The sequence below is a fragment of the Oncorhynchus nerka genome, linkage group LG17, assembly GCF_034236695.1.
Source record: "Oncorhynchus nerka isolate Pitt River linkage group LG17, Oner_Uvic_2.0, whole genome shotgun sequence".
NCBI lineage: Eukaryota > Metazoa > Chordata > Actinopteri > Salmoniformes > Salmonidae > Oncorhynchus > Oncorhynchus nerka.
This window is the reverse complement of record NC_088412.1, coordinates 18324162-18351436: the sequence shown is the minus strand read 5'-3', so window position 1 is coordinate 18351436 and position 27275 is coordinate 18324162. Positions and strand designations below refer to the sequence as shown.

The 27275-nt window shown below is 42.6% G+C and overlaps 4 protein-coding genes across 5 annotated transcripts in view; 3 read left to right on the top strand and 1 right to left on the bottom strand.

Annotated features, from left to right (window-relative positions):
* LOC115144816 (RNA-binding Raly-like protein) overlaps window positions 1–2075 on the top strand; it is a 58369-nt gene extending 56294 nt beyond the window's left edge. Inside the window, exons 7-8 of the mRNA XM_029685896.2 lie at window positions 92–139; window positions 614–2075. Of these exons, the coding sequence (XP_029541756.1) occupies window positions 92–130 (39 nt within the window). The 3' untranslated portion in view covers window positions 131–139; window positions 614–2075. The remainder of the gene's footprint in view (window positions 1–91; window positions 140–613) is intronic.
* A 1245-nt stretch (window positions 2076–3320) lies between these two features.
* LOC115144815 (5-hydroxyisourate hydrolase-like) lies at window positions 3321–11002 on the top strand. Of its 2 annotated transcripts, none has more exons than XM_029685894.2 (4): window positions 3321–5302; window positions 6137–6282; window positions 10295–10430; window positions 10569–11002. In XM_029685894.2, exons 1-4 carry the CDS (start codon window positions 5258–5260, stop codon window positions 10656–10658), a joined length of 417 nt encoding a protein of 138 aa, XP_029541754.1. In that variant the 5' UTR covers window positions 3321–5257; the 3' UTR covers window positions 10659–11002. The 2 variants fall into 2 exon arrangements, with proteins under 2 accessions (XP_029541754.1, XP_029541755.1); XM_029685895.2 differs by having other exon boundaries at window positions 3360–5454.
* A 167-nt stretch (window positions 11003–11169) lies between these two features.
* Window positions 11170–25849, top strand: LOC115144813 (AFG3-like protein 1). Its single transcript, XM_029685892.2, has 16 exons — window positions 11170–11434; window positions 11713–11794; window positions 12059–12141; window positions 13266–13415; window positions 13628–13699; window positions 14715–14839; window positions 14992–15262; window positions 19916–20053; window positions 20281–20434; window positions 20656–20763; window positions 20990–21115; window positions 21207–21317; window positions 22218–22333; window positions 23841–24041; window positions 24576–24770; window positions 25237–25849. Exons 1-16 carry the CDS (start codon window positions 11306–11308, stop codon window positions 25459–25461), a joined length of 2286 nt encoding a protein of 761 aa, XP_029541752.1. The 5' UTR covers window positions 11170–11305; the 3' UTR covers window positions 25462–25849.
* A 590-nt stretch (window positions 25850–26439) lies between these two features.
* The window catches only part of LOC115144843 (voltage-dependent calcium channel subunit alpha-2/delta-4-like), a 91041-nt gene continuing 90205 nt past the window's right edge, over window positions 26440–27275 (bottom strand). Inside the window, exon 37 of the mRNA XM_065003024.1 lies at window positions 26440–27275. This exon is cut by the window's right edge and continues 1301 nt beyond it. The gene's annotated coding sequence lies outside the window, so the exon portion shown is untranslated.

The window sequence follows — 27275 nt, the reverse complement described above, 5'->3', positions numbered from 1 at the left end:
TGGTCGATTAAAATATCCTGATTGCGCTGTGACTGTAATTCTCCATCTGTGCATCTCTTTAAAGTCTTCTCTCTGTCTTTTGGTTTCTCAGATAAATAACCATCAATCTGATCTGGAGGATGACATGTGAGGAGATCAGGTGTGTATGGCTAATGAAGGTGATTTGACAGAACTATATCACAAAAAAAAGTATTGTTTGCATTGAAATGCTGTGAGTATAGGTTAATAAGTATAGGTTAATATATTGTGATATCGAGGTGCTTATGTTGTTCAAAATGGTCTCGAATCATAATGTACATGTTGTACACGTGAATTATTGAATAGTGTAGATGACCAGGTGTCCTTCAGTCTTGGTGATGATGTATTTTTAATTAGGAAAACTTGATGTTGATTTTAAGACCAATGATGGAATGTACAGTACATTAACTTGAAACTGCACTCGTACTGTAGCACTTTTGTACTTTGTAAAGCAATTTAATGATCTTGAGGATTATGTGCTCCTCATAATGTTTCATGTCTGTTTTATGTGGTGAAGCCGAAAACAAATTTCCACATTGAGGGTACCAATAAAGTTTTTTTAAATGTAAATTCTCCATCTTCTCATTCACTCTAGACTCAAGGACCTCAGTGACAGCAGCACGCAGAGATGGAGGGGGATTGAAGTGAAAGGAGGCGTGTTCATCTCTAATCACAGTCAACACGGACACAACCCTCAAATAAATATACTGTTCATTACAAAGTAGAGCTGGGGCGATAAACCGGAAATTATCGACAACAACCATACCGATCACTTATCGCAGGCATTTTGCTGATATCGTTCATTACGATAAGTAGCCTATACTAGAGAAATGTGAAGTTTGAAATGAATTAAGTTTTCTAAAATGGGTGATAGTCAATGGGACAATTGATGGCTACAAACATCAAACTAGTAGTAGTAGTTTAAAGGATAATAAAAAAACTGGTGTACATCAATGTTAAAAACGTATCATTCTATTTATCGTAATTGCATCAATTCAGGCAATTTTTCCATATCGTACAGCTGTATTACAAAGTTGGATCATCAGTGAATTGTTTTGTTTGATGAATAGGATATATCTCCCTGGTTACCCTCGGTTCCTTTATCACAGTCAGATTCTGCTCACCTTCGTGTCTCCATCTCTCCTTTAAAACAGGTTCCTACTGACTTATGGGCTCAACCAAATATGGCAGCTTTAAAAAAAAGGTGTAGTCTCTTGCGAAAGGGGACTGACAACCAGTGGTGGTTCTAGCTTGTATGGCTCCCTGGGTGAACCCCCCCACCCTTCAGCAAATCCTATATCACACAAATACACAAATAGAATAACACACTTAAAAAGAAGAGAACCGGATTATTACACTATTGCACTTCAAACAAGAAACACACAAATTAAATTGCATTACTAATTGCATTAGTACTGTACAAAGTTAGTGGTGCGCTATTTGATAGATTCCCCCGCTCCTCCTACCTCGGCTTCCAGTGGGGAGACCTGACGTCAACCTACCCCGCCCCCCTCCCCATCTCGTATTTCTGAGTGGGAGACCTTCCCAGGCAGTAGCCTGCCTAGCTCACAAACTAGAATCAGGGCGCCCACTCCGACAAGGTTAATTGACCCACAGTACCACACGGCGACATTATATAATTTACGTGACGAGCAAATGAGCGATAGAAAATCGATCGCGCAAATGTCACCATTCAGAATTGTTTTGTGTGTAAGATGCTGCCATGTCGTCTATGCCTAAATCCGCCACTGCGGATATGCTTCAGACAGACCGACAACTACATTTTCTCTCAGATTAGAGATAAGGATTTGCAATGCTGTTTGCCACTTACTGTATCCAGTTCGCCACATAATTGGAATGTGTAATAAATCAATTCATATAAAAAGCCATTCAAGATTTACCAGGCATAGGCCAACAGTATCAGGCATCTACACATTTACATTTAAGTCATTTAGCAGACGCTCTTATCCAGAGCGATTTACAAATTGGTGCATTCACCTTATGACATCCAGTGGAACAGTAGTGCATCTAAATCTTTTAAGGGGGGGTGAGAGGGATTACTTTATCCTATCCTAGGTATTCCTTAAAGAGGTGGGGTTTCAGGTGTCTCCGGAAGGTGGTGATTGACTCCGCTGTCCTGGAGTCGTGAGGGAGTTTGTTCCACCATTGGGGGCCAGAGCAGCGAACAGTTTTGACTGGGCTGAGCGGGAACTGTACTTCCTCAGTGGTAGGGAGGCGAGCAGCCAGAGGTGGATGAACGCAGTGCCCTTGTTTGGGTGTAGGGCCTGATCAGAGCCTGGAGGTACTGAGGTGCCGTTCCCCTCACAGCTCCGTAGGCAAGCACCATGGTCTTGTAGCGGATGCGAGCTTCAACTGGAAGCCAGTGGAGAGAGCGGAGGAGCGGGGTGACGTGAGAGAACTTGGGAAGGTTGAACACCAGACGGGCTGCGGCGTTCTGGATGAGTTGTAGGGGTTTAATGGCACAGGCAGGGAGCCCAGCCAACAGCGAGTTGCAGTAATCCAGACGGGAGATGACGAGTGCCTGGATTAGGACCTGCGCCGCTTCCTGTGTGAGGCAGGGTCGTACTCTGCGGATGTTGTAGAGCATGAACCTACAGGAACGGGCCACCGCCTTGATGTTAGTTGAGAACGACAGGGTGTTGTCCAGGATCACGCCAAGGTTCTTAGCGCTCTGGGAGGAGGACACAATGGAGTTGTCAACCGTGATGGCGAGATCATGGAATGGGCAGTCCTTCCCGGGAGGAAGAGCAGCTCCGTCTTGCCGAGGTTCAGCTTGAGGTGGTGATCCGTCATCCACACTGATATGTCTGCCAGACATGCAGAGATGCGATTCGCCACCTGATCATCAGAAGGGGGAAAGGAGAAGATTAATTGTGTGTCGTCTGCATAGCAATGATAGGAGAGACCATGTGAGGTTATGACAGAGCCAAGTGACTTGGTGTATAGCGAAAATAGGAGAGGGCCTAGAACAGAGCCCTGGGGACACCAGTGGTGAGAGCACGTGGTGTGGAGACGGATTCTCGCCATGCCACCTGGTAGGAGCGACCTGTCAGGTAGGACGCAATCCAAGCGTGGGCCGCGCCGGAGATGCCCAACTCGGAGAGGGTGGAGAGGAGGATCTGATGGTTCACAGTATCGAAGGCAGCCGATAGGTCTAGAAGGATGAGAGCAGAGGAGAGAGAGTTAGCTTTAGCAGTGCGGAGCGCCTCCGTGATACAGAGAAGAGCAGTCTCAGTTGAATGACTAGTCTTGAAACCTGACTGATTTGGATCAAGAAGGTCATTCTGAGAGAGATAGCGGGAGAGCTGGCCAAGGACGGCACGTTCAAGAGTTTTGGAGAGAAAAGAAAGAAGGGATACTGGTCTGTAGTTGTTGACATCGGAGGGATCGAGTGTAGGTTTTTTCAGAAGGGGTGCAACTCTCGCTCTCTTGAAGACGGAAGGGACGTAGCCGGTGGTCAGGGATGAGTTGATGAGCGAGGTGAGGTAAGGGAGACTACTACATGTGCGTTCTCCTAATCTTTCCATATGTGTCTCTACCAATTTCCCAGTGTCCACATTAATAAAGACTGTCAGTGTGATAACAGCTGTCTGCATGATGTTATCACTGGGCTTGTAATCACCATGCCTGTTGTCATTATTTGAAGCTCGCCATGTTTGGAACTAACAAAGTGGTGCCCCTATAGAACCCCAGGGACCAGTGTGCATGGGGTTATGGCTTTGGTGAATTAGTGTTAATTTGACTGATTGAGAAACTTGATTATGAACCTAGAGGAGTCACTGCTGTTGTTTAAGAATGGGTACTGCCCTCCCCTCACTGTCCCCACTGTAGAAGGGAGATATGTACATGTACAGTAGATGTTGAGTACTTATAAACCAAACCACCATGTTTTGTCATTGTCAATGACTTGAGGAGGGATTTGGTTGATTGAGTTATTTTGGGGACCATTACGGCTGGTGTCAAACTTAGGGTGTGCTTCAATGTCACAACTGAACTATTGTTCATTGTAAATAGTCATAACAATTGTCAATAATGCTAACGTTACTGTATAACGTTCTACTCATAGAAATGTATTCTGTTTCTATGGTTTTACTATACCATGGTGATTGTTTGAAAACAACAGTTGAAAAAAGTACATTTCACTTTCTAAGCAGCAAGAAAATGATTCAAGACTGTATGTATGTATGTACTCTGAAAAAAGAAAGAATATTGAAGATATGATGATCCCTTATACAACTTGATGAACTGACTTACAATTGAAATGTTTCTTGTTATATTCCCATTCATTCATTATATAAAACATTGTGCTTTTATTTTGCGTTATTATATAGTAGGGCTGTCAGAGTTTAATCAGTTAACTCGAGTTAACTTTTTATAATTTTAGTTCACTTTTTAAAATCGTGATTAATCGCATTGAAAAAAAACCCGGAAAATATCCAACATACATAGAAACAACAATGTTATGTCAAAACAAGTTGACATTGAGGTTAAAGAAAGTAAGTATGCTTGATTACCTGATTTTGCTTACCAGTACTTTGGACAAAATCAAGACGACAATATTCTTAAAATGTTTTAGTATGAACATTCTTAAAATTACAGCTCAATTTGATCAAATACTGAATTTGAGGTTGTGATTAATCGCTGCAAATCCTGCTATTAACTTATTTTTTTTTAAAATCGTTTGACAGCCCTATTATGTTTAATGAAGCCAGGTGGCTCTTTGTGTTTAATAAATACTAAATGTGAACTATACATTGTGATAGTAGGCTTAGTAAATGTACAACTATGTTCATATAACTGAGTGGTTCAGTTCATTTGACCGTACATTAGAGGAGTAGCCTACGCCTAAAAAAAGTGGTAGCTTATTGATTTCCATTGTTCTCTGTACCCCACTCACTAATTCACCTGACTTGTATATTCATAAACCAAGTTGTTAACAATTAGCCCAGTGGTTTGGACATTATTATATATATTTTTTTTATCTGTGGACTATTCCAATTTGATTGTGCATTGTCTCTTATCTTGTTATGGGCAATTAAGTCGGACACACAACCACAATAAACAATTTATCAACCATGTGGGCAAACTTTGTCAATATTGACAAGATTAGGAACAGTAAACTTAGGTTATTTTAGAGATAGGTCTGGTCAACCTTTGGCACCTGACGTTTGTTTGCGCATAGTGAATCCAGAGTGAGTTGCCCTCGCAAAGGACGAAAATGAACGATTACTATTCTGTCTTGTTGGATACAACTGCACTACGAGTGAGTGTTGAGAACCAAATAAACTCTAGTTTCATATAGGCTGTAGAAGTAAAACAACAAGTTATCCGCGTCGAGGAGGACGACACAGCGGTGTCTTCTGTTGTACGTGACAAGGTCCCCTAAATCAAGCCGCAATTCTGCATTGTAACCAGGTAATTACTCATAAAACAGTTTATTAATAACATACAACAATTATTTTTTACGAAGCAACTACACTATTAATGTAGCCTAATTTGTTTAGCCTATTTATTGTGCCCAAGCAAAACCATTGAGTATAATTAAATCAAATGAGGTCTCAGCAATTGACCGTCTGCATTGTCATAGGCCTATAGCCTACGTACTGATAATTTGGTAAAATCATAAAATAAGTATTTGATCATGTAGTGTCTTTGGGTGTCTGGAAAAGTTCTCAACAGTCTGTCAGAACGATTGCTATTGAACGGATGGACAAATACTTTTTTCTCTCAAAGACTAAAATACACATATGAATAGTTTATTCCATTTACACTAAACGGTGCTCTGCTATTCTTTACGTAAAACGGAGGCTTCACTGAAGCAAGTGTGCAAAAGAAACAAAGTGACTTGTAAACACACATAGTGGCAGAGACTATTAAGAATAAACATAGGAAAGTAGGAGTTTCAGCCTGTTAAAAGTTTTATAAACATTCAAATGAAAACCGAAGGTATTGGCTATTCTCCCATTATAAATAATGTATATGAACAAAAAGTAAAGGCAACTAAATAAATAGTTATTTGTATTATTATCATCAGAAACTAACACTGAAATATGACTGTAGGACCATCACCATTCCCATGTTGCATCTTTCTCCACAGTCTTCAGAGATGTCTTCCACACTTCCAAACAGCCCCCTGACCACCTATGTGTTGGACACATGTGACGGAGTCCCAGGGGCAAGAATGGCCCTCAGTCTGCACCGACTGGACTCACTCCTAGTCATCTGGAACCTGGTGACTGTGGGGTAGGGTGAATAGCTAGCTGCCTGATATAGTCCTACTACCTAGTGACTGTGGGGTAGGGTGAATAGCTAGCTGCCTGATATAGTCCTACTAACTAGTGACTGTGGGGTAGGGTGAATAGCTAGCTGCCTGATATAGTCCTACTACCTAGTGACTGTGGGGTAGGGTGAACAGCTGCCTGATATAATCCTACTACCTAGTGACTGTGGGGTAGGGTGAACAGCTGCCTGATATAATCCTACTACCTAGTGACTGTGGGGTAGGGTGAATAGCTAGCTGCCTGATATAATCCTACTACCTAGTGACTGTGGGGTAGGGTGAACAGCTGCCTGATATAGTCCTACTACCTAGTGACTGTGGGGTAGGGTGAACAGCTGCCTGATATAATCCTACTACCTAGTGACTGTGGGGTAGGGTGAACAGCTGCCTGATATAATCCTACTACCTAGTGACTGTGGGGTAGGGTGAACAGCTGCCTGATATAGTCCTACTAACTAGTGACTGTGGGGTAGGGTGAATAGCTAGCTGCCTGATATAGGCCTACTACCTAGTGACTGTGGGGTAGGGTGAATAGCTAGCTGCCTGATATAATCCTACTACCTAGTGACTGTGGGGTAGGGTGAACAGCTGCCTGATATAATCCTACTACCTAGTGACTGTGGGGTAGGGTGAACAGCTGCCTGATATAATCCTACTACCTAGTGACTGTGGGGTAGGGTGAATAGCTGCCTGATATAGGCCTACTACCTAGTGACTGTGGGGTAGGGTGAACAGCTGCCTGATATAGGCCTACTACCTAGTGACTGTGGGGTAGGGTGAACAGCTGCCTGATATAGGCCTACTACCTAGTGACTGTGGGGTAGGGTGAACAGCTGCCTGATATAGGCCTACTACCTAGTGACTGTGGGGTAGGGTGAACAGCTGCCTGATATAGGCCTACTACCTAGTGACTGTGGGGTAGGGTGAACAGCTGTCTGATATAATCCTACTAACTAGTGACTGTGGGGTAGGGTGAACAGCTGCCTGATATAGTCCTACTACCTAGTGACTGTGGGGTAGGGTGAACAGCTGCCTGATATAGTCCTACTAACTAGTGACTGTGGGTTAGGGTGAACAGCTGCCTGATATAGTCCTACTACCTAGTGACTGTGGGGTAGGGGGTGCCTGATATAGTCCTACTACCTAGTGACTGTGGGGTACAGCTGCCTGATATAGGCCTACTACCTAGTGACTGTGGGGTAGGGTGAACAGCTGCCTGATATAATCCTACTACCTAGTGACTGTGGGGTAGGGTGAACAGCTGCCTGATATAGTCCTACTACCTAGTGACTGTGGGGTAGGGTGAACAGCTGCCTGATATAGTCCTACTACCTAGTGACTGTGGGGTAGGGTGAATAGCTAGCTGCCTGATATAATCCTACTAACTAGTGACTGTGGGGTAGGGTGAACAGCTGCCTGATATAGTCCTACTAACTAGTGACTGTGGGGTAGGGTGAATAGCTAGCTGCCTGATATAATCCTACTACCTAGTGACTGTGGGGTAGGGTGAACAGCTGCCTGATATAATCCTACTACCTAGTGACTGTGGGGTAGGGTGAACAGCTGCCTGATATAATCCTACTACCTAGTGACTGTGGGGTAGGGTGAACAGCTGCCTGATATAATCCTACTACCTAGTGACTGTGGGGTAGGGTGAACAGCTGCCTGATATAGTCCTACTACCTAGTGACTGTGGGGTAGGGTGAACAGCTGCCTGATATAGGCCTACCACTGTCTCACTCCTCCCTTTGTGTGTTGCATATACCTTTGGGATCTAGTTAGCCTAGCTTTAGGCCTATTTATGAAATGTTCACTGCTATTATTAATAGGGATCGACTGATAATGCATGGAGATGCACTACCTTTAGACCCTCACAAACTTCTACAGAGGAACCATTAAGAGCATCCTGTTTCTCCAGAGGGTGGTGCGGTCAGCCCAACGCATCACTGGGGGCACCTTGCCTCCAGGACATCTACAGCACCCTGTGTCACAGGAAGGTCATCAATGACCTTATCAATGACCTGAGCCACGACCTGTTCACCCTGCTACCATCTAGAAGACTGAAAAACATCTCCAAGCCATCAGACAAATAGTCAGCACTAGCTGACCTTCTCCCAGTACCCTACCCTGAACCTTAGTCACTGTTCTAGCCGCCAACCACCTGGCACTCTACCCCCCCACCATAGAGACTGCTGCCCTATGTACATAATCACTGAACACTGGTCACTTTAATGTTCACATACATACTGCTTTACCCAGGAAAGTATTCAGACCCCTTCACTTTTTCCACATTTTGTTACGTTACAGCCTTATTCTAAAATAGATTAAAATAAGTTGGTTCCTCATCAATCTACACAATAACAGTTTTGACATTTTTGCAAATGTATTGAAAATAAAAAACGAAAATATTACATTTACATAAGTATTCAGACCCTGTACTCAATACATTGTTGAAGCACCTTTCGCAGCGATTACAGCCTTGAGACTTCTTGGGTATGACACTACAAGCTCGGCACACCTGTATTTGTGGAGTTTCTCCCATTCTTCTCTGCCGATCCTCTCAAGCTCTGTCAGGTTGGATGGGGAGAGTCGCTGCACAGCTATTTTCAGGTCTCCCCAGAGATGTTCGATTGGGTTCAAGTCCGGGGTCTGGCTGGGCCACTCTAGGACATTCAGAGACTTGTCCCGAAGCCAATCCTTCATTGTCTTGGCTGTATGGTTAGGGTCGTTGTCCTGTTGGATGGTGAACCTTAGCACCCAGTCTGAGGTCCTGAGCGCTCTGGAGCAGGTTTTCATAAAGGATCTCTCCCTTGATCCTGACTAGTCTCCCAGTCCCTGCCGCTGAAAAACATTCCCACAGCATGATGCTGCCACCACCATGCTTCACCATAGGGATGGTTTCCTCCAGACGTGACGCTTGGCATTCAAGCCAAAGAGTTCAATATTGGTTTCATCAGACCGGAGAATCTTGTTGGTCATGGTCTGAGAGTCCTTTAGGTGCCTTTTGCCATACTCCAAGTGGGCTGTCATATGCCTTACTGAGGAATGGCTTCTGTCTGGCCACTACCATAAAGGCCTGATTGGTGGAGTGCTGAAGAGATGGTTGTCCATCTGGAAGTTTCTCCCATCTCAACAGAGGAACTCTGAAGCTCTGTCAGAGTGACCATTGAGTTCTTGGTCACCTCCCTGACCAATGCCCTTCTCCCCTGATGGCTCAGTTTGTCTGGGCGGCCAGCTCTAGGAAGAGTCTTGGTGGGTCCAAAATTCTTCCATTTAAAAATGATGGAGGCCACTGTGTTCTTGAGGATCTTCAATGCTGCATACATGTTTTGTTACTCTCCCCCAGATCTGTGCCTTGACACAATACTGTCTCGAAGCTCAACGGACAATTCCTTCGACCTCATGGCTTGGTTTTTGCTCTGACATGCATTGTCAACTGTGGATCCTTATAGGCAGGTGTGTGGTTTTCCAAATCATGTCCAATCAATTGAATTTACCACAGGTGGACTCCAATCATGTTGTAGAAACATCTCAAGGATGATCAATGGAAACAGGATGCACCTGAGCTCAATTTTGAGTCTCATAGCAAAGGTTCTGAATACTTATGTTTAATACATTTGAAAAAAAAAAAAAAATCTCAAAACCTGTTTTCGCTTTGTTATTATGAGGTATTGTATGTAGATTGATGAGGGGGAAAGTATTTCATCAGTTTTAGAATAAGGCGTTACGTAACAAAATGTGGAAAAATTCAAGGGGTCTGAATACTTTCCAAATGCACTGTATCTACTGTATTCTGGTCAAATATAAGCATTTTACTGCACCTGCGATAACATCTGCAAAATATGTGTACACGGCCAATAATTGATTTGTGCAATTAAAAAGATACAAACATACTAATTTTAGGCCATGTCAATTTTGAAACTTGAATATGTGACAAAAACCCGTGCAGAATCATCAACGTTCTCATTATTTTAGAACCACCGACGAAGATGGTCGCTGTCCTGGACTCATCACTACAAAAGCGTTCACGCCTGGGATGTATAAGATGCGATTTGAGACTGGACAATATTGGGAGAGTTTGGGTCAGAACTCCTTCTACCCATATGTTGAGGTAAGTGGGTATCAGCCATGGACGTATCAATACACCTACTAATACATTTGGCCTAGAGGAATTTCCGGCATTTTTTAAAGATTAAAACCAACAAACCCTTATTATGTTCTGTTTCTATCTCTTTTTTTTCTTCAACAGATTGTATTCACTATAACAAACCCCAACGAGAGATTCCACTTGCCCCTGCTCCTGAGCCGCTTCTCCTATAGCACGTACAGGGGAAGTTAGAGCCATCTCTCGTCTGAGCCTCTGCCCGCACTATACCATGGATGTGGTTAATCGAGCTAAAATGCTTACATGTCCAGTTGATACCTAAGTGGTCGAGTTACTGTAGTTTGAAATAGTCATAATGATGAACTGAAGTCAAATGGCTATCACGTGCTGAATATTTAGCTTTTTGCCTGTTCATCATGAATGTACACATTTTATAATCTACCTGTCAAATTGCTCATCCATGATGCAATGTGCGTGTGTGTTTCTCAGCCAATCACAGAGCAAGATCGAGCTCCGCAGAAAGACTCAAAGTCGTCCTATTCGCGCATAAATGAAATAAAGTTAATTCAATCTGTAAACTTGTAATTATTGAACACATATCATCCTTGATATACTGTATTTTAAATATAGTTATATTTTAAATGCAATTGTTGACCATATCCTAAGAATCAACGGAAAAACATTTCCATTCCAATCCAGATTGTCAGGCATAATTTTGGCCAATTTATTGGGGTCCTTAGTGGTCTTGCTCTGACATTCTTGCTGTATGTAATGACTGTGGCTGTTATCCAACACTGTCACACTGATGAACTGTAAGAAGACAGAATATCTAGAACATTTGATATTTTTTCAAAGAGTGGAGGGCAAGTGCCAGCGGGAGAATGGCTCAAATGTTGGGGCTTCTCTCGACGGCTGCTTTGTCTCTACGGATCGCAGTGAGAGCATGTGTACGCAATTCGGTGTCAAGGAACTTCTTTGTGCTGCCCGGCTATCGTGGCTCCACGGTCAGGGTAAGGTTGTTTTGTGTTCGTTAAGCCAACTGAAATTAGGCATAAACTAATTAGCCATTCTAGCTAGTTCTATACAACACAAACAATGGCTAGAACTGTTATTGTGCTGTCAGAACTGTGTGCCTATATTAGTTAGCTAGCTAGCCTAGCTACTTCTAGGCAGTGCAGTAACGTTAGGTCAACAAACTAGTTAGCCAAGTTAGCTGTTAGTTAGCTAGCTACACAACCAGTTATAAAACTCTTTCCCATAATCCGGATGTTAATGCTTTCCTCCTCAGAGGCTTGCTCAAAGTAAGTTATTGTCATCTGATGGAATCTTTACATCTCATGGACTACTGCACTCCACTGAGCCGCCAAAAGGTAAGACCCAAGAGACATGTCTAGAAGTGTCTGTTACATAAAATCATGAACTGCAGTGCTATAGAGGCAAATGTTAGTGGTATGCAGTTGAATGAAAAATATTTTGTTATGAGTGATATCTCCTCAAGGGGAATATTGATCCAAGGGTTTAACCTAGGTTACGCTGACTAGATCTGCCAACCTAGATGATGCTCCTGGGCTCTAACCAACAGTGTCTGCCTGGAGTGGACTGACCTAATGCTGTCATTCACTTTTGATTGGCAGATGGTAAAGGGAAGGAATCAGGTGGCAGTGGAGGCGGAGGGAAAAGAGGAGGAGGGAAAGATTGGTGGAGCCGCATGCAGAAGGTGTGTGATGTGAATGGTCTGTCTATATAGTATTACACCCTATTCTATGAGGGATATTTGAAATCAAATTGTATTTGTCAGATGCACCGAATACAACAACCTTACAGTGAAATGCTTACTTACAAGCCCTTAACCAACAATGCAGTTGTAAGAAAAATTAAAGAGTAACAATAAAATAACAGTAGCGAGGCTATATACAGGGAGTACCGGTACAGAGTCAATGTGCAGGGCCACAGGTTAGTTGAGGTAATTGAGGTAATATGTACATGTAGGTATTTACATGTCAAATCAAGAAGCGGGTGGTATTGTTTGTGTGGGTTAAAAGTTTATTTGCCACTTGCACAGGATACAACAGGTGTAACTTTCCCAACAGTGCAGTAATAATATAGATCATAAAAAATAGAAGAAAACACAAGCGATTCGAGATAAGATGAAGAAACACGAGAATGCAAGTACACTGAGTTTACAAAACATTACTGTACTTTCCTAATTTTGAGTTGCATCCCCTTTTGCCTTCAGAACAGCCTCAATTTGTCGGGGCATGGACTCTACAAGGTGTCAAGTGTTCCACAGGGACGGTGACCCATGTTGACTCCAATGCTTCCCACAGTTATGTCAAGTTGGCTGGATGTTCTTTGGGTGGTGGACTATTCTTCATGCACATGAGACACTGTTGAATTTGAAAAACCCGGCAGCATTGCAGTTCTTGACACACTCATACCAGTGCGTCTGGCACCTACTACCATACCCCATTCAAAGGCACTATTTTGTCTTGCCCATTCACCCTCTGAATGGCACACATACACAATCCGTGTCTCAGTTGTCTCAAGGCCTAAAAATAATTATTTAACCTGTCTCATCCCCTTCATCTACACTGACTGAAGTGGATTTAACAAATTACATCCATAAGGGATCATAGCTTTTACCTGGATTCACCTGCTCAGTCTGTCATGGAAAGAGCAGGTGTTCCTAATGTTTTGTACACTTAGTGTATATACAGGTCAGTACCATTCTCAATGTGCAGGGGTACTGGAGTGATTGAGTTAGGTATATATGTGTGTGTGACGTTCTATGGCACTGGATGCAGATACCTCAACATGTTGACCTTTCCTCTGCCTTTCTAGGGTGACATCCCATGGGATGAGAAAGACTTCCGTGCCCTGGCAGTGGTACTAGCTGGGATATCCTCTGCCGCGCTCTACTATCAATTCAGAGACACAGGCAAGGAGATCACTTGGAAGGACTTTGTCCAACGCTACCTTGGCAGAGGAATGGTGAGACAAAGTACAACAATTCAGTGAAGAATATAGAGATACTGTTTATAGAAATACATGTTGTTTATTAGTACAATCAAAATGCCAAGGTGATGTAACTGCTCAGACACAGAAATATTTTTTTCCATTATTTTGTTATATTATTTTTTTTTGTATGTTGCTGTCTGTGCACTGCAAGAATAGGCCTTATGGGTTGTCTGTTCTCTACACAGGTCGAGCGCTTAGAGGTTGTCAACAAACAGTATGTCCGAGTCATTCTAGTACCAGGAGCAGAGGCTGATGCGGTAGGTGAAAATTCCATTCTCTGGAATTCGGAACAGTGACTCATGATGGGTTCATGTCCATGCCGGTGTGAATAAGGGCTTTCAGTAGGCTTGATCAAACTAGATTAAATGAGGAAGTTAGTCTTTTGTGAATACAGCACTTGAACCCCCATAGCCAACGGCCGCTGACATTTTATTTTTTATTCCTTCCCTGACTTTTTCTAAGTGTTTGTAGTTTACTGTTCATTTGTCAGAATTGAGAAATTAAAAACTTTTGTTTGTGGAGCCTTTTTACCCATTACTTTTTTCTCAACCCACCAATGTTCTGTAGGACGTTGGTACCCAGCCAGGGGCTAATGTGTGTCTCTCTCCTCACTGAATTAATGCCAAATGGATGAATGGGGGATAATTGTGCACCTTACTTCACAATGCAATTTAAATGAGGCTTAACTTAATGATAAGCAGGGTGAAGAGGTTGATTTAATTTAGCAGGGTGAAGATGTTGATTTAATTTAGAAAAAACATAGTGTATTGATGAGTTTGTGTTTTGCCTATTTGTCAGCAGCAAATCATTTGACCTTGCAGGTTGATACCATTCTCTGTAACTGAAACGTAAATAATTACTATAACTCTTATTACAAATCGAATCTATAAATAAAGTTTATTAAGTGGATTACACTAATGTTTTGATTGTAAGGGAAACTAAAATAGGCTACAGGCCTATGTTTTTTTTCTAGGACTTATTATATTATACAAAACATGTCCTTGACTCTATCTAAACAAATAACTATTGTTATTTTTTTTTATTGATATATTTCCACAAATATTTTGTCATGCAATTAATCCTTTACAATAGTTTATGCACTCTTTATCAAGCGTTGGGGCTTATGTTTGCGCACCTTCCAGGTTAATATGCATCTGATGCAAATGCTGAAAGGGGACACTCTGCAACATTCTCTAGCCGGTACTGATAGGCTTTCAGGTTCTAGTGGTAAAGAGTATCCATTGACTTGTTGTGTTGGTGGTCTTTCCCCAGAGCTATGTGTGGTTTAACATCGGTAGTGTGGACACCTTCGAGAGGAACTTGGAGGCAGCTCATCACGAGCTTGGCTTGGAGCCCTCTCATAGGGCAGCTGTCATGTACAACTCCGAGAGTGATGGGTGAGTTCATGCCGACACACACACGTATTCATGCCTCAATAGGGCTAGACTATTTCTCACTCTGAGCTTTGTTTTATATGTCCAATTTCATGTACAAGCTAACATTTTAACTGACTGTCATCATCATTTTACAATTTTCCTTCCTCTTACAGGTCATTTATGATGAGCATGATTCCAACCTTGCTGTTGATTGGTTTCCTGCTTTTCACCCTGCGGCGGGGACCAATGGGAGGAGGCGCTGGGGGTGGAAGAGGTGGTCCCTTCAGCATGAGCGAATCAACAGCAAAAATGATGAAGGACAACATCAACACCAAGTTCAAGGATGTGGCCGGCTGTGAGGAGGCCAAGCTGGAGATTCTGGAGTTTGTTAACTTCCTGAAGAACCCCCAGCAGTATCTGGACCTGGGGGCTAAGATCCCAAAGGTAAGGGATGGGACAACTCGGCTGGGCGGTATACCGTATGTTACCATATACCAGTATTTACTTTACCTTCTATAATGGTATTTCAATGTTTGGTTTGTTAAATGTGATACGCTACTCTGGCACGTGTACTGTCAGTTTTTATAGTTGACTCTGTTTTGCTTCTTGAGTTTCTCTCTCTCTCTCTCCAACTGCTACATGCCGCTAAACACACTAAACCATGCCCCCTGTCACTTAAGGAGAGAGCAGTTGCTTGACCACGGAGTCACAAGCACTTTCTTGCCGTTCACTCTGCATGGTCAGATGGATGCAGCCATGTTGGGGACATGCTGAGTACCACAAGCGTTCTATACACTTAGTAGTTTGCAGACAGTAAGATACACAAACTATCTGCTAGTTTGTTTTCTTAGCAAGGTGTTGCTAAAATAATTTGCTAATACCTAGTTGGATGGCTAGCTAGCTTGCTAAATGTGCTAACGCAGAGAGAACGATGAGCCAGATCTTTCACCGGATGTATAAATGTGGAGCATCCAAGTGGTGTTTCCACTCACTTCCAAATATGGTGATGAGAGAAAGCCCAGTGGACAGCAGTGGGAGAAGATGGAGTGAGATGGACATTCACTGACATTCTGCAAATTCTATGAAACATTTGATCACCATACAGTTTTCTGTTTCCAAAACTAGAATCTGTAACAGAGTGGACTAAGTTTTGTAGGCTTTACCCTTTGCCAAAGTTTCTAAAAATGACGTTGTTTAGGAGGAGTGCAAGTGCGAATTGAGTTATTGCACACCCGCACTGCAGAGTAGGTGTTCCTTAACGGAAATATGCAAATAAATTGTAGAATGTGCCAATAGGATCTCACTAGCTCATGCTGCCCACCTCCTTGCTTATTCTTTAAAAAAAGAATCACCTTTATTTAACCAGGTAGGCTAGTTGAGAACAAGTTCTCATTTGCAACTGCGACCTGGCCAAGATAAAGCATAGCAATTCGACACAATACAACACAGAGTTACATATGGAATGAACAAAACATAGTCAATAATACAGTAGAACAAAAGAAAACAAAAAGTCTATATACAGTGAGTGCAAATGAGGTAAGATAAGGGAGTTAAGGCAATAAATATGCCATGGTGGCGAAGTAATTACAATATAGCAAATTAAACACTGGAATGGTAGATGTGCAAGTAGAGATACTGGGGTGCAAAGGAGCAAGATAAATAAATAAATACAGTATGGGGATGAGGTAGGTAGATAGATGGGCTGTTTACAGATGGGCTATGTACAGGTGCAGTGATCTGTGAGCTGCTCTGACAGCTGGTGCTTAAAGCTAGTGAGGGAGATATGAGTCTCCAGCTTCAGAGATTTTTGCAGTTCGTTCCAGTCATTGGCAGCGGAGAACTGGAAGGAGACACGACCAAAGGAGGAATTGGCTTTGGGGGTGACCAGTGAGATATATCTGCTGGAGCGCGTGCTACGAGTGGGTGCTGCTATGGTGACCAGTGAGCTGAGATAAGGCGGGGCTTTATCTAGCAGAGACTTGTAGATAACCTGTAGCCAGTGGGTTTGGCGACGAGTATGAAGCGAGGGACAACCAACGAGAGCGTACAGGTCACAATGGTGGGTAGTGTATGGGGCTTTGGTGACAAAACGGATGGCACTGCATTCAGTTTGTTGAGTAGAGTGTTGGAGGCAATTTTATAGACGACATCACCGAAGTCGAGGATCGGTAGGATGGTCAGTTTTACGAGGGTATGTTTGGCAGCATGAGTGAAGGATGCTTTGTTGCGATATAGGAAGCCAATTCTAGATTTAGTTTTGGATTGGAGATGCTTAATGTGAGTCTGGAAGGAGAGTTTACAGTCTAACCAGACACCTAGGTATTTGTAGTTGTCCACGTATTCTAAGTCAGAGCCGTCCAGAGTAGTGATGTTGGACGGGCGAGCAGGTGTGGGCACTGATCGGTTGAATAGCATGCATTTAGTTTTACTTGCGTTTAAGAGCAGTTGGAGGCCACGGAAGAAGAGTTGTATGGCATTGAAGCTTGTCTGGGGGTTAGTTAACACAGTGTCCAAAGAGGGGACAGAAGTATACAGAATCGTGTCGTCTGCGTTGAGGTGGATCAGATTTTCACCAGCAGCAAGAGCAACATCATTGATGTATACAGAGAAGAGAGTTGGCCCAATAATTGAACCCTGTGGCACCCCCATAGAGACTGCCAGAGGTCCGGACAACAGGCCCTCCGATTTGACACACTGAACTCAGAGAAGTAGTTGGGAAACCAGGCGAGGCAATCATTTGAGAAACCAAAGCTGTCGAGTCTGCCAATAAGAATGTGGTGATTGACAGAGTTGAAAGCCTTGGCCAGGTTGATGAAGACGGCTGCACAGTAATGTCTCTTTTCGATGGTGGTTATGATGTCGTTTAGGACCTTGAGCGTGGCTGAGGTGCACCCATGACCAGCTCAGAAACCAGTTTGCATAGCGGATTGCATTCTGCCCATTATGATTAATTTGCTCCCATTGGAAACAACCTGCTCTGGTCTATCTTGGGTTAGTTTAAAAAATATTTTGTACTATGTGTCAGTGCAAATGTAGCTAGCTAATACTGCCTGATACCAGTGCTGGTGAAGGCCTACAGTAGATAAGCATGTTTGTGCAACTGTTTCTTATCAGAGAGGAATAAGCGAGGCATGAATATGTTGGCTAGCTAGCGACATGAAGTTAGAAAACAGGTAATGTAACATCTAATGAAGGTCACCTGGAAACACTGACCAACACTTTGGTTCCTACCTATATTTTCTTTCTCGTATCATGCTGCGTTGCACAGTGCGGAAATGATAATACAAGTGCGGGAAATGTAGAAATTGATCAAAATGCTAATTTTTTTGTTGTTTTTGTTTGGAGTTGGATTGAACAGTATAAATGGAGAAAGCCCCCATTTAAAATCACTTATTTGCCACCCTAGAGTCATAAACTACTCATAAAGCATATTGAGAACTTTTATTATTTTAAACATAAAATCCCTTCAAATACAATCATACTGTCTTAAAATTTCAAAAGTATTATTATATGATATTTTGTCCATATCATCCAGCCCTAGGGACAACATTAGTACCTGGACCTGGTGGCAAAGATCCCAAAGGTGAAGGATGGGACAAAATTAGTACCTGGACCTGGGGGCTAGGCTTGGGCAGTATACTGTATACTGGTGTATTTGGAAATAGTCATGGGATGGTTTTTCAATACCGTTGAAACTATTTTATGTTTTTATTAAATGTTTATATTGGTATATCTACTTTTTAAGTAAATACCTGCAGTCAACTTGTGCAATACGTTAAGTGAAAAAGCACATTTGTGTTCTACATTTCACCTGTCTCATTATTTTCCATTTTGAAGCTTACCATAGTTCCCTGAACAGTTGAGCCAGTCACGTACTTGTTTGTAAATAGTACAACGGGTGAAAGCAGGAGCAGGGGAGTCCAGCTGTGTATTGACAGGGGTCGCGTTTTATAATGAAGCCAAGTGTTTGTTTTGTGGCTTCAATAAAGTGATCAGAGACGTGCAACTATAGGAAATACATTAGTGCAGAAAATAGCTGAATTTTCATAAGATGACAACAGAAGTGCAACGCTACAAGTAAATGAGCTTACTATGAAAAAGCAAGGTATTTTTTGCACAAACTATGCATGGCCATCATATTTCCAATGTTTATCATAGAATTGTGCGTTAATGCGACACCCAAATTTAACTTGCTAGTTATCTAAGTAAGTAGCTGAGTAAATAAGGATGACTGGGCATCCATATTGTTAGCTTTCTGCTGTGTTTGAGAAGTCAAATCCCTTTGGATGAGTTATCTGTAGGTTTGAATTCCTTGCGTTTTCTTTCTCCTCTCCGTTCTCGGCCTGTCTGCTTTTCCCCCCTCTTCTCGGAAGGCCATTGCCCTAGCGGAAGGCCATTGCCCTAGCGGAAGGCCATTGCCCTAGCGGAAGGCCATTGCCCTAGCGGAAGGCCATTGCCCTAGCGGAAGGCCATTGCCCTAGCGGAAGGCCATTGCCCTAGCGGAAGGCCATTGCCCTAGCGGAAGGCCATTGCCCTAGCGACTCCACACAGACACCACTCTACACATGCTGCTCCAGAGCCGGTACTGTTCTTGCTTCAGACAAGTATGCATCAACTTTGTTCAGTTACACAATGTCACTCGTTCACATTCGCTTGTAAATGTCCAAACTCGCCAAAAATGACATTTGGTAGTGCCTCGTTTTTTTTCGTTTCTGCTATTCGCTATTACTTGTGATACATTTTGTTAGCATTCTGGTAATAGATGCCCAATGGGCTTTTTAGTGTATTTAAAAAAAAAAATGCACACACTTCTGTACTAAACCGGTAATACCGTAAATCCCGGGATGAGAGAAGGACGGTATTACGATATCAACATCTGGATACCGCTCAACCCTACTGTGGACCAAGATCCCAAAGTTAAGGGATGGGACAACAGCCCAGCAGTCATACTAGTCATGAAATACCTTTCACTGTAGGAAGAAAATGCTTTTTAATTTTAGATGTAGTTTGCTGTCTTTTCACACCCTATGAGAAATGAACATTCCATTATACTGGTATTTAAAATCTTATGTGTTGTGTTGTGCTGTGTTTTCTCAGGGTGCTGTGCTCTCTGGACCTCCAGGCACAGGCAAGACCCTGCTGGCCAAGGCCACAGCAGGAGAGGCCAACGTCCCCTTCATCACTGTCAACGGCTCTGAGTTCCTGGAGATGTTTGTGGGTGTTGGGCCTGCCAGGGTGAGTTCACACTAGAACCAGAGGGAACACTTGCACCTGACTCCATAACATCCGGTTTCAAATCACATGATGTGCATTTTAGATCATCGCTGAAAATAGCGTTATCTACTAGCTATCTAACCACATAGATACATTTCAATCTATTTTACTTGAAATGCATTGCTTAACTGTGAGGATGTGAATTAAAATGTTTTAGAGACTTAGTAATGACTGTTTCCCCCCTGTAGGTGAGAGACATGTTTGCCATGGCCCGGAAGAACGCCCCCTGCATTCTGTTTATAGATGAGATAGACGCCGTGGGTCGCAAGAGGGGTGGGGGGAATTTTGGTGGCCAGAGCGAGCAGGAGAACACTCTCAACCAGCTGCTAGTGGAGATGGATGGTGAGTATGAGAAATGAGATCGCAAACTATCACACTCTCTATCATATTGCTGGTTAATCTCATAGGTGTCCCCTATTTATGAAATAATAACTGTTATTATGTGACAATGGTGCTCTATGATGTAATCTGTTATAAAGCTGTTTTCTGCTTTACTTTAATGTTTACTTAATGAACTGTAATGAATATACTGTGAGGGTAATTCCCTAGTGTTTTTCTTTTAGGATTCAACACCAGCACTAACGTCGTCGTCCTGGCTGGCACCAACAGACCAGACATCTTGGATCCTGCACTCATGAGGCCTGGCAGATTTGACAGGCAGATTTACATAGGTATGGAGTCTTTCAATTGAACTGGAGTTCAGGCTGTGCTGTGGTAATTTCAGTGAAATGTCAACGTACAGCATATTGATATTCATATTGAGAAGTACGACCCATTCGGAAAGACTTTATGTAAATCTAAGGATTTCATAACACATTTATAACCCATACATAACAATTTCCTAATCAGCAGACTAAATGAGCCTTTCATGAAATCCAATACATGTCCATGTTTCAGGCCCACCTGACATCAAAGGCAGGGCGTCCATCTTCAAAGTGCACTTACGGCCCATCAAACTGGACCCTGCTATGGACAAAGACGGACTGGCCAGGAAGATGGCTGCCGCCACACCAGGCTTCACAGGCAAGTTGAGCTGCTCTGTGTGAGAGATGGCCATGTTGATTATCATGTGAATGTTTTTGAAACATCCTCTCTGTCTTCCTGTCTTCACCAGGAGCCGACATAGCTAACGTGTGTAACGAGGCAGCCCTCATCGCTGCTAGACATCTCAACCCACATGTGGAAGGGAAACACTTTGAGCAGGCCATCGACAGGGTCATTGGAGGTGGGTTGTAATGTTGTAATGTCCTTGTATTATTATGTTATCTCAGCTTTGTGAATCAGTGTTCATTAAATCAACTATAGCTATGACAAATATTTCTCAACAACCTATTTTCCCTGAGAAAACTAATGACGATAACGAGATGAGACGCCATGGGGAAAAAAAGCTACCATTCGTTTTAATTTTAGTTGACAAAAATGTGACGATGAGAAATCCACTTGACTATTGGACATTCAATTTGACATAAACCCGCTGTGCACAGGTGTCTATTCCACATTGAGTCAAACATTCCACATTGAGTGGAAACAACGTTTATTCAACCAGTGTGTGCCCAATGGGAAGCTTATTTTCATCTGTTTAGTCCAATCATAAGCATGTATGCCAAGTATTTAATGCAATCCTCTCATTGGCAGAATTAACGTCAGTTGCGTGATCCGATTGAGCCGATCTGCCCGGCTCTCCCACACAGCTCCCAGGCTGTCATTCAGTCACTCGTCATTCAGTCACTCGTCAATCTTTTGAACTGATGGGCAGCCAGCTAGTTACTTAAATTGTTTCTAGTTTAAGCTAGTTACAATAATTTTTACCATCTCTTTCTTTCGTGTAATCTTTGAAAGTAAAACAAATACACTGACTAATATGTGACTTAAATGACTAAAACTAGACAAATTGTCCCAGAGTTTTAGTCAACTGATTATAACTAAAAATAAGAAGGATGAAATTACTAAAATGGGACTTAAAGGTGTTTTAGTCATAGACACGAACACAAAAAAACAACTAATTCTAAAATAGCTGACAAAATGAACACTGTTGTGAATGTCCCATCTTTAGGACGAGGTGAGGTGTGGATGGTAATAGAATGGTGAAGATATAACCCTGCTGTCTGTCTCTCTCTGTCTCTAGGTCTTGAGAAGAAGACCCAGGTTCTGCAGCCCAATGAGAAGAAGACTGTAGCGTACCATGAGGCTGGCCACGCCATAGTGGGTTGGTTCCTGCAACATGCTGACCCACTGCTGAAGGTACAGTAACTCCCTCTTTTAAAGGTCTGGTTTTGTTTACCTGGCTGTTTGGTTGGGGGTTGCTAACCATTGAAATATATATATATTTTTTTACTAGGACATTACTAGCACATTTGCATGTGACTTTCATAGTGCAGTTTTGACACTGCACACAACAGACAGCTCAGAAGCACCTTCCACTGTGTGTTGGTGTGAATAGAGCAGGGTATCCCAAACTCTGTCTTGACACCCTCCCCTGTGTGCACTACACAGCTGATTCAAATATTCAAAGCTTGATGATTTGGTTATTTGAATCAGCTATGTAGTGCTAGGGCAATAACAAACTCTCAATAATGTCCAGTCTCAAAACGCATCTTATACATCCCAGGTGTGAAATAGTATACATATCATCCAAGTCCCACTGCAGTACTGTTCACATGGTCATACTGAACCGTTTCTGACATTGGCTTGCAGACGGGGTCAATGACTGTGTCTGTCACACAACTGGATCACAGGTTGGAAAATGGGGATATTGAATGGATTTGAGTGGGGTTGTAAAATAATAACTTTGATTCTCATGCATGGGTTTAACACACATTTAGGTTTCAAAATTGACATGGCCCAAAATGAGTACGTTTGTCTTAATTGCATAAATCAGTTATTGGTCGAGTACACATACTTTTGGTCATGTAATGTATGTGGACACCTGCTCGTCGAACATCTCATTTCAAAATCATGGGTGTTAATATGGAGTTGGTCCCCCCTTTGCTGCAATAACAGCCTCCACTCTTCTGTGAAGGCTTTCCACTAGATGTTGGAACAATGCTGCCGTGTCTTGCTTCCATTCAGCCACGAGCATTAGTGAGGTCGGGCACTGATGTCAGGTGATTAGGCCTGGCTTGCAGTCGGCATTCCGGCTTGTGGCTGAAATAGTCAAATCCACTCATTTGAAGGGATGTTCACATACTTTTGTGGATATAGTGTATTTTGCAGATGTTATCGACGGTGCAGAGAAATGCTTATTTTTTGCTCCAACAGTGAAGTATAGCAAACAATACACACAAATCCCCAAAATAAAGAAATGAAGAAACAACTGGAATCAGTAGGAGAATGTTAGAGCTCATTTTACTGTGTAACTATGAGTCAAGAGAGCAAGCTAGGTCCCCATGACGGGTAGCAGTCTGCAGGCATAGCGGTCTCTTTGTGTGGACATTAAGGCTTACGTCATGAGGTGCTTTATGGCCCAATTCAATCAAATGTCCATTCTGCATTTGAAAAATCACATTCTGCAGGTTCAGCTCCATATTTTTCTCTTTGCATTGAGGATCTCTTGCGGAGTGAGTTTGATGGAAATGTTTGGATATGATTTGATGTGATTTATTTGATAATTTAAAAACACAATTCAACCACACGTGTTGATTACAATGAGATTAAAAGATGTGGCATGTGTGATCTAGAGGAGCAGGATTTGTAAAATTGCTTTTCTGTCATTATTCTAATGCCATGTGTCCCTTTTCTCTTCCCCTAGGTGTCCATCATCCCCAGAGGGAAGGGTTTGGGCTATGCCCAGTACCTCCCCAAGGAGCAGTACCTGTACACGCGGGAGCAGCTGTTTGACAGGATGTGTATGATGCTGGGAGGACGTGTGGCTGAACATGTCTTCTTTGGGAAGATCACCACTGGAGCCCAGGACGACCTGAAGAAGGTCACCCAGTCAGCCTACGCACAGGTACCCTACTGTATGGCATTCAGAGGAAAGTTCAAGCGCTGCACTTTAATTGATAGCTAAGCTAACGTTTCAGCCTCAGACCCTTCAGAATGAATCCCCAGAGCTTTTAAAATGAATCCCCAGTTACAATCGATGGTTAAAAAAAGCTATGGTTACTATTCAACAGTGTTGATAGAAGTTTGTCTTAGGAAATGTTACTGTCTATTATAAACTGGGTGGTTTGAGACCCTGAATGCTGATTGGCTGATAGTCGTGGTATATCAGACTGTATACTACAGGTATGACAACGTTTATTTTTTACTGCTCTAATTACGTTGGTTTACAGTTTATAATTAAGCACTTCGGGGGTTTGTGTTATATGGCCAATATACCACGGATAAGGGCAGTGTCCAGGCCCTCTGCATTGCATTGTGTATAAGAACAGCCCTTAGCAATGGTATATTAGCCATATACCACACCCCCTCGGGCCTTATGGCTTAATTATCTCACAGTACCTGTTGTATTTCTGATCCCCACATCTCTTCCTGTCTCCAGATAGTGCAGTTTGGGATGAGTGAGAAGGTAGGCCAGGTGTCTTTCGACCTTCCTCGGCAAGGGGAGATGGTGATGGAGAAGCCTTACAGCGAGGCCACTGCAGAGCTCATAGACCAGGAGGTCAGAGACCTGGTGGACAGCGCCTATCAGAGGACCATGGAGCTGATTGTGGACAAGAGAGAGTGCGTGGACATGGTGAGAATTGCATTGACCTAAGTGAACATCACGTAGTTCTAAGGTTTTCAGATTACTCTGTCATGTCCTGCTTGATTGTCAAGGGCACACCCGTCTATATTTAGTTTTCTTACTGGGTGTAAAGATGGGGAAACGGCACCACTGACCGCCCCACCACCGTAGTTATTGTAGCAGAGCTGAGGAGTGTTGTGCAGCATGGTAAAAAAAAATGATGGCAGTACATATTGTGCTCTTCTATCGTGTGTGTGCAATGATGTCTGGTGAGGAAAAAACTGTTGATGGTTTGCAGTAACTTCTTTGTTGTAATATCTCAAAACGTACGTGACCGTTTCACCATTTAAGGATGGCAGCTTTAAGATAAAACAGAAATGTAGTAGGCCCTAGAGCTGCTGTCTGGCTCTTTATCATGGCCACCCTGTGTCATGAATGTCACTGGGACCCCACCGTTCCTCTCTCTTCACCCCAGGTGGGGAAGCGTCTCCTGGAGAAGGAGGTCCTGGACAAGGCAGACATGCTGGAGCTGCTGGGGCCACGGCCATTTGAGGAGAAGTCAACCTATGAGGAGTTTGTGGAGGGGACAGGCAGCTTTGAAGAGGACACCAGTCTGCCAGAGGGCCTGAAGGACTGGAACCAGGAGAGAGGGGACCTAGCTGAGGAGCTGGACACAGCCAAGGAGAAACAGGCCCAATAGGCAGCACAAACGGTGACAGGCAACCTCTTAACCCAATCTCTGTCTTAGCACACACCAGTTATGTAGCCTAGGCAGAGAGGAGGGTTGGGTGACTTAGCATAGTACACTGCCCCCGGACATATTTATCTGAGTGCAAAACAAACTTTCAATCAGAATGCAAATCTTTCAATGCCTTATTATTGGCCATATTGGAGGTGCGCCTCATGGTACTCAAAGGTTAATTTAATGGACAGTGGACACAGTGTTTGAGAGATTTGATCTTTTTATGAGTTGCATGTGTTCTCTTTCTCCACATAAATAATTTTGTCAACTGAATCATGTACATTTGCCTCGTGTTTTGATATCTTCATCTATTTATTTCAATAAAAGGGGCTTCTTCCCAACTGTTTCTTTCCCTCCCACAAATGAATGCTACATTTCAAAACATGTCGTTCATCTCTATATACCAATGACATAAAGGTGCTGGTTATGAACAATGTTAATATCCCTAGTTCATCAAAATGCTACTGGCAGAAAGATAAAAATATACTCCCCTAGATGTGTTGAAATGTGCACTGCCTCTTCCATCTCTCAGCCTTGCACGGGTAATTTGTGATTAAGCCCTCACACTACAACTGTATAGTGTGGTGTTAAGCCCAGTTTATACCTGGTGCTAACATGGTTCCTTTTTCCTGATCTTGTCTACATTCCGATTGTGCCCGTATTTCCAGAAATGTGTCTATTAGCCATCCACTGTTTCTGGATTGTGACCAGATGTCCTGTTCCTACTTTTATGCAAATGTTTTCACAGCTATCCTTTCTAAATAATATTTATTGTAAAACCTATTGATGTACTCAGTCAATGATGCCACTTAGAGGGCAGAATAATTATTTTAAATGGTTTCTCTGTCCAGATCAGTCTACACTTGCAAGATATTCAGACACAATGTGTGGGCAGGATGATCTGATCACAATCGGATCACAATGTGTTTTGATTGAGGACACATGTAGACAAGAGCAGGACAAAGGACGCAAGTTGGAATCATGTATAAACAGAGCTTTAGATGTTCTGCTGAGCCAGTAATCTGCTGTTGTTGATGTACAGTATCGCTAGTAGCATACATCTCTACACAAATGTAAACAAATTATTTTATTGGGTGATCTGTGTGAATCAGGAAGTTGCTACCTCACTTTAAAGCAATATATTCAACTACATTTCTCATAGGTTTGTGAAAATTACCCTCCTAGATATATCAGGATTTCCACTATACTGTAGTTCTGTCATTACTACTGATCACCACTGAAGATGTCCAACAGTTTAGAATTACTGATGTAATAACCTTGAATACATATTGTTTAAAATGTGGTTGTGTGTAGTTGGTGTTTTGGATTGTGCACTGAAGGTAAGTTTGCCTGTTACTATACAGTCAACCTCTTGTTCTCCAGTTACCGGGGATGGACAGAAAGCGCTTTTCCATTTGTATTAAAAAGAAACAGATTCTGTGTACGAAAGCAATGGCTATACTACAATGTATAAAACATGTTTTTGTTTGATAAATAAATTCAGTGGTGAATTTTCTCAGTATCGGTGTTTCCAGTACCAACTGCCACCAACCATTTGCACATGTCACAGAAAATGTCCTTCTGTATCAGTTTCTTATTGGTCTAGCTCTTATAGGGGACAACAATGAAAAAGATACCATATTTTAAATATTCAATATATTGTAATATTCCTCAATGTCTCAAAGCACCTATGGCATCTCATTTACATGTGGTCCTAGCTACTATATGCAGATTGTTTTAATGATTCACATATTGAAATGCATCATAATGCT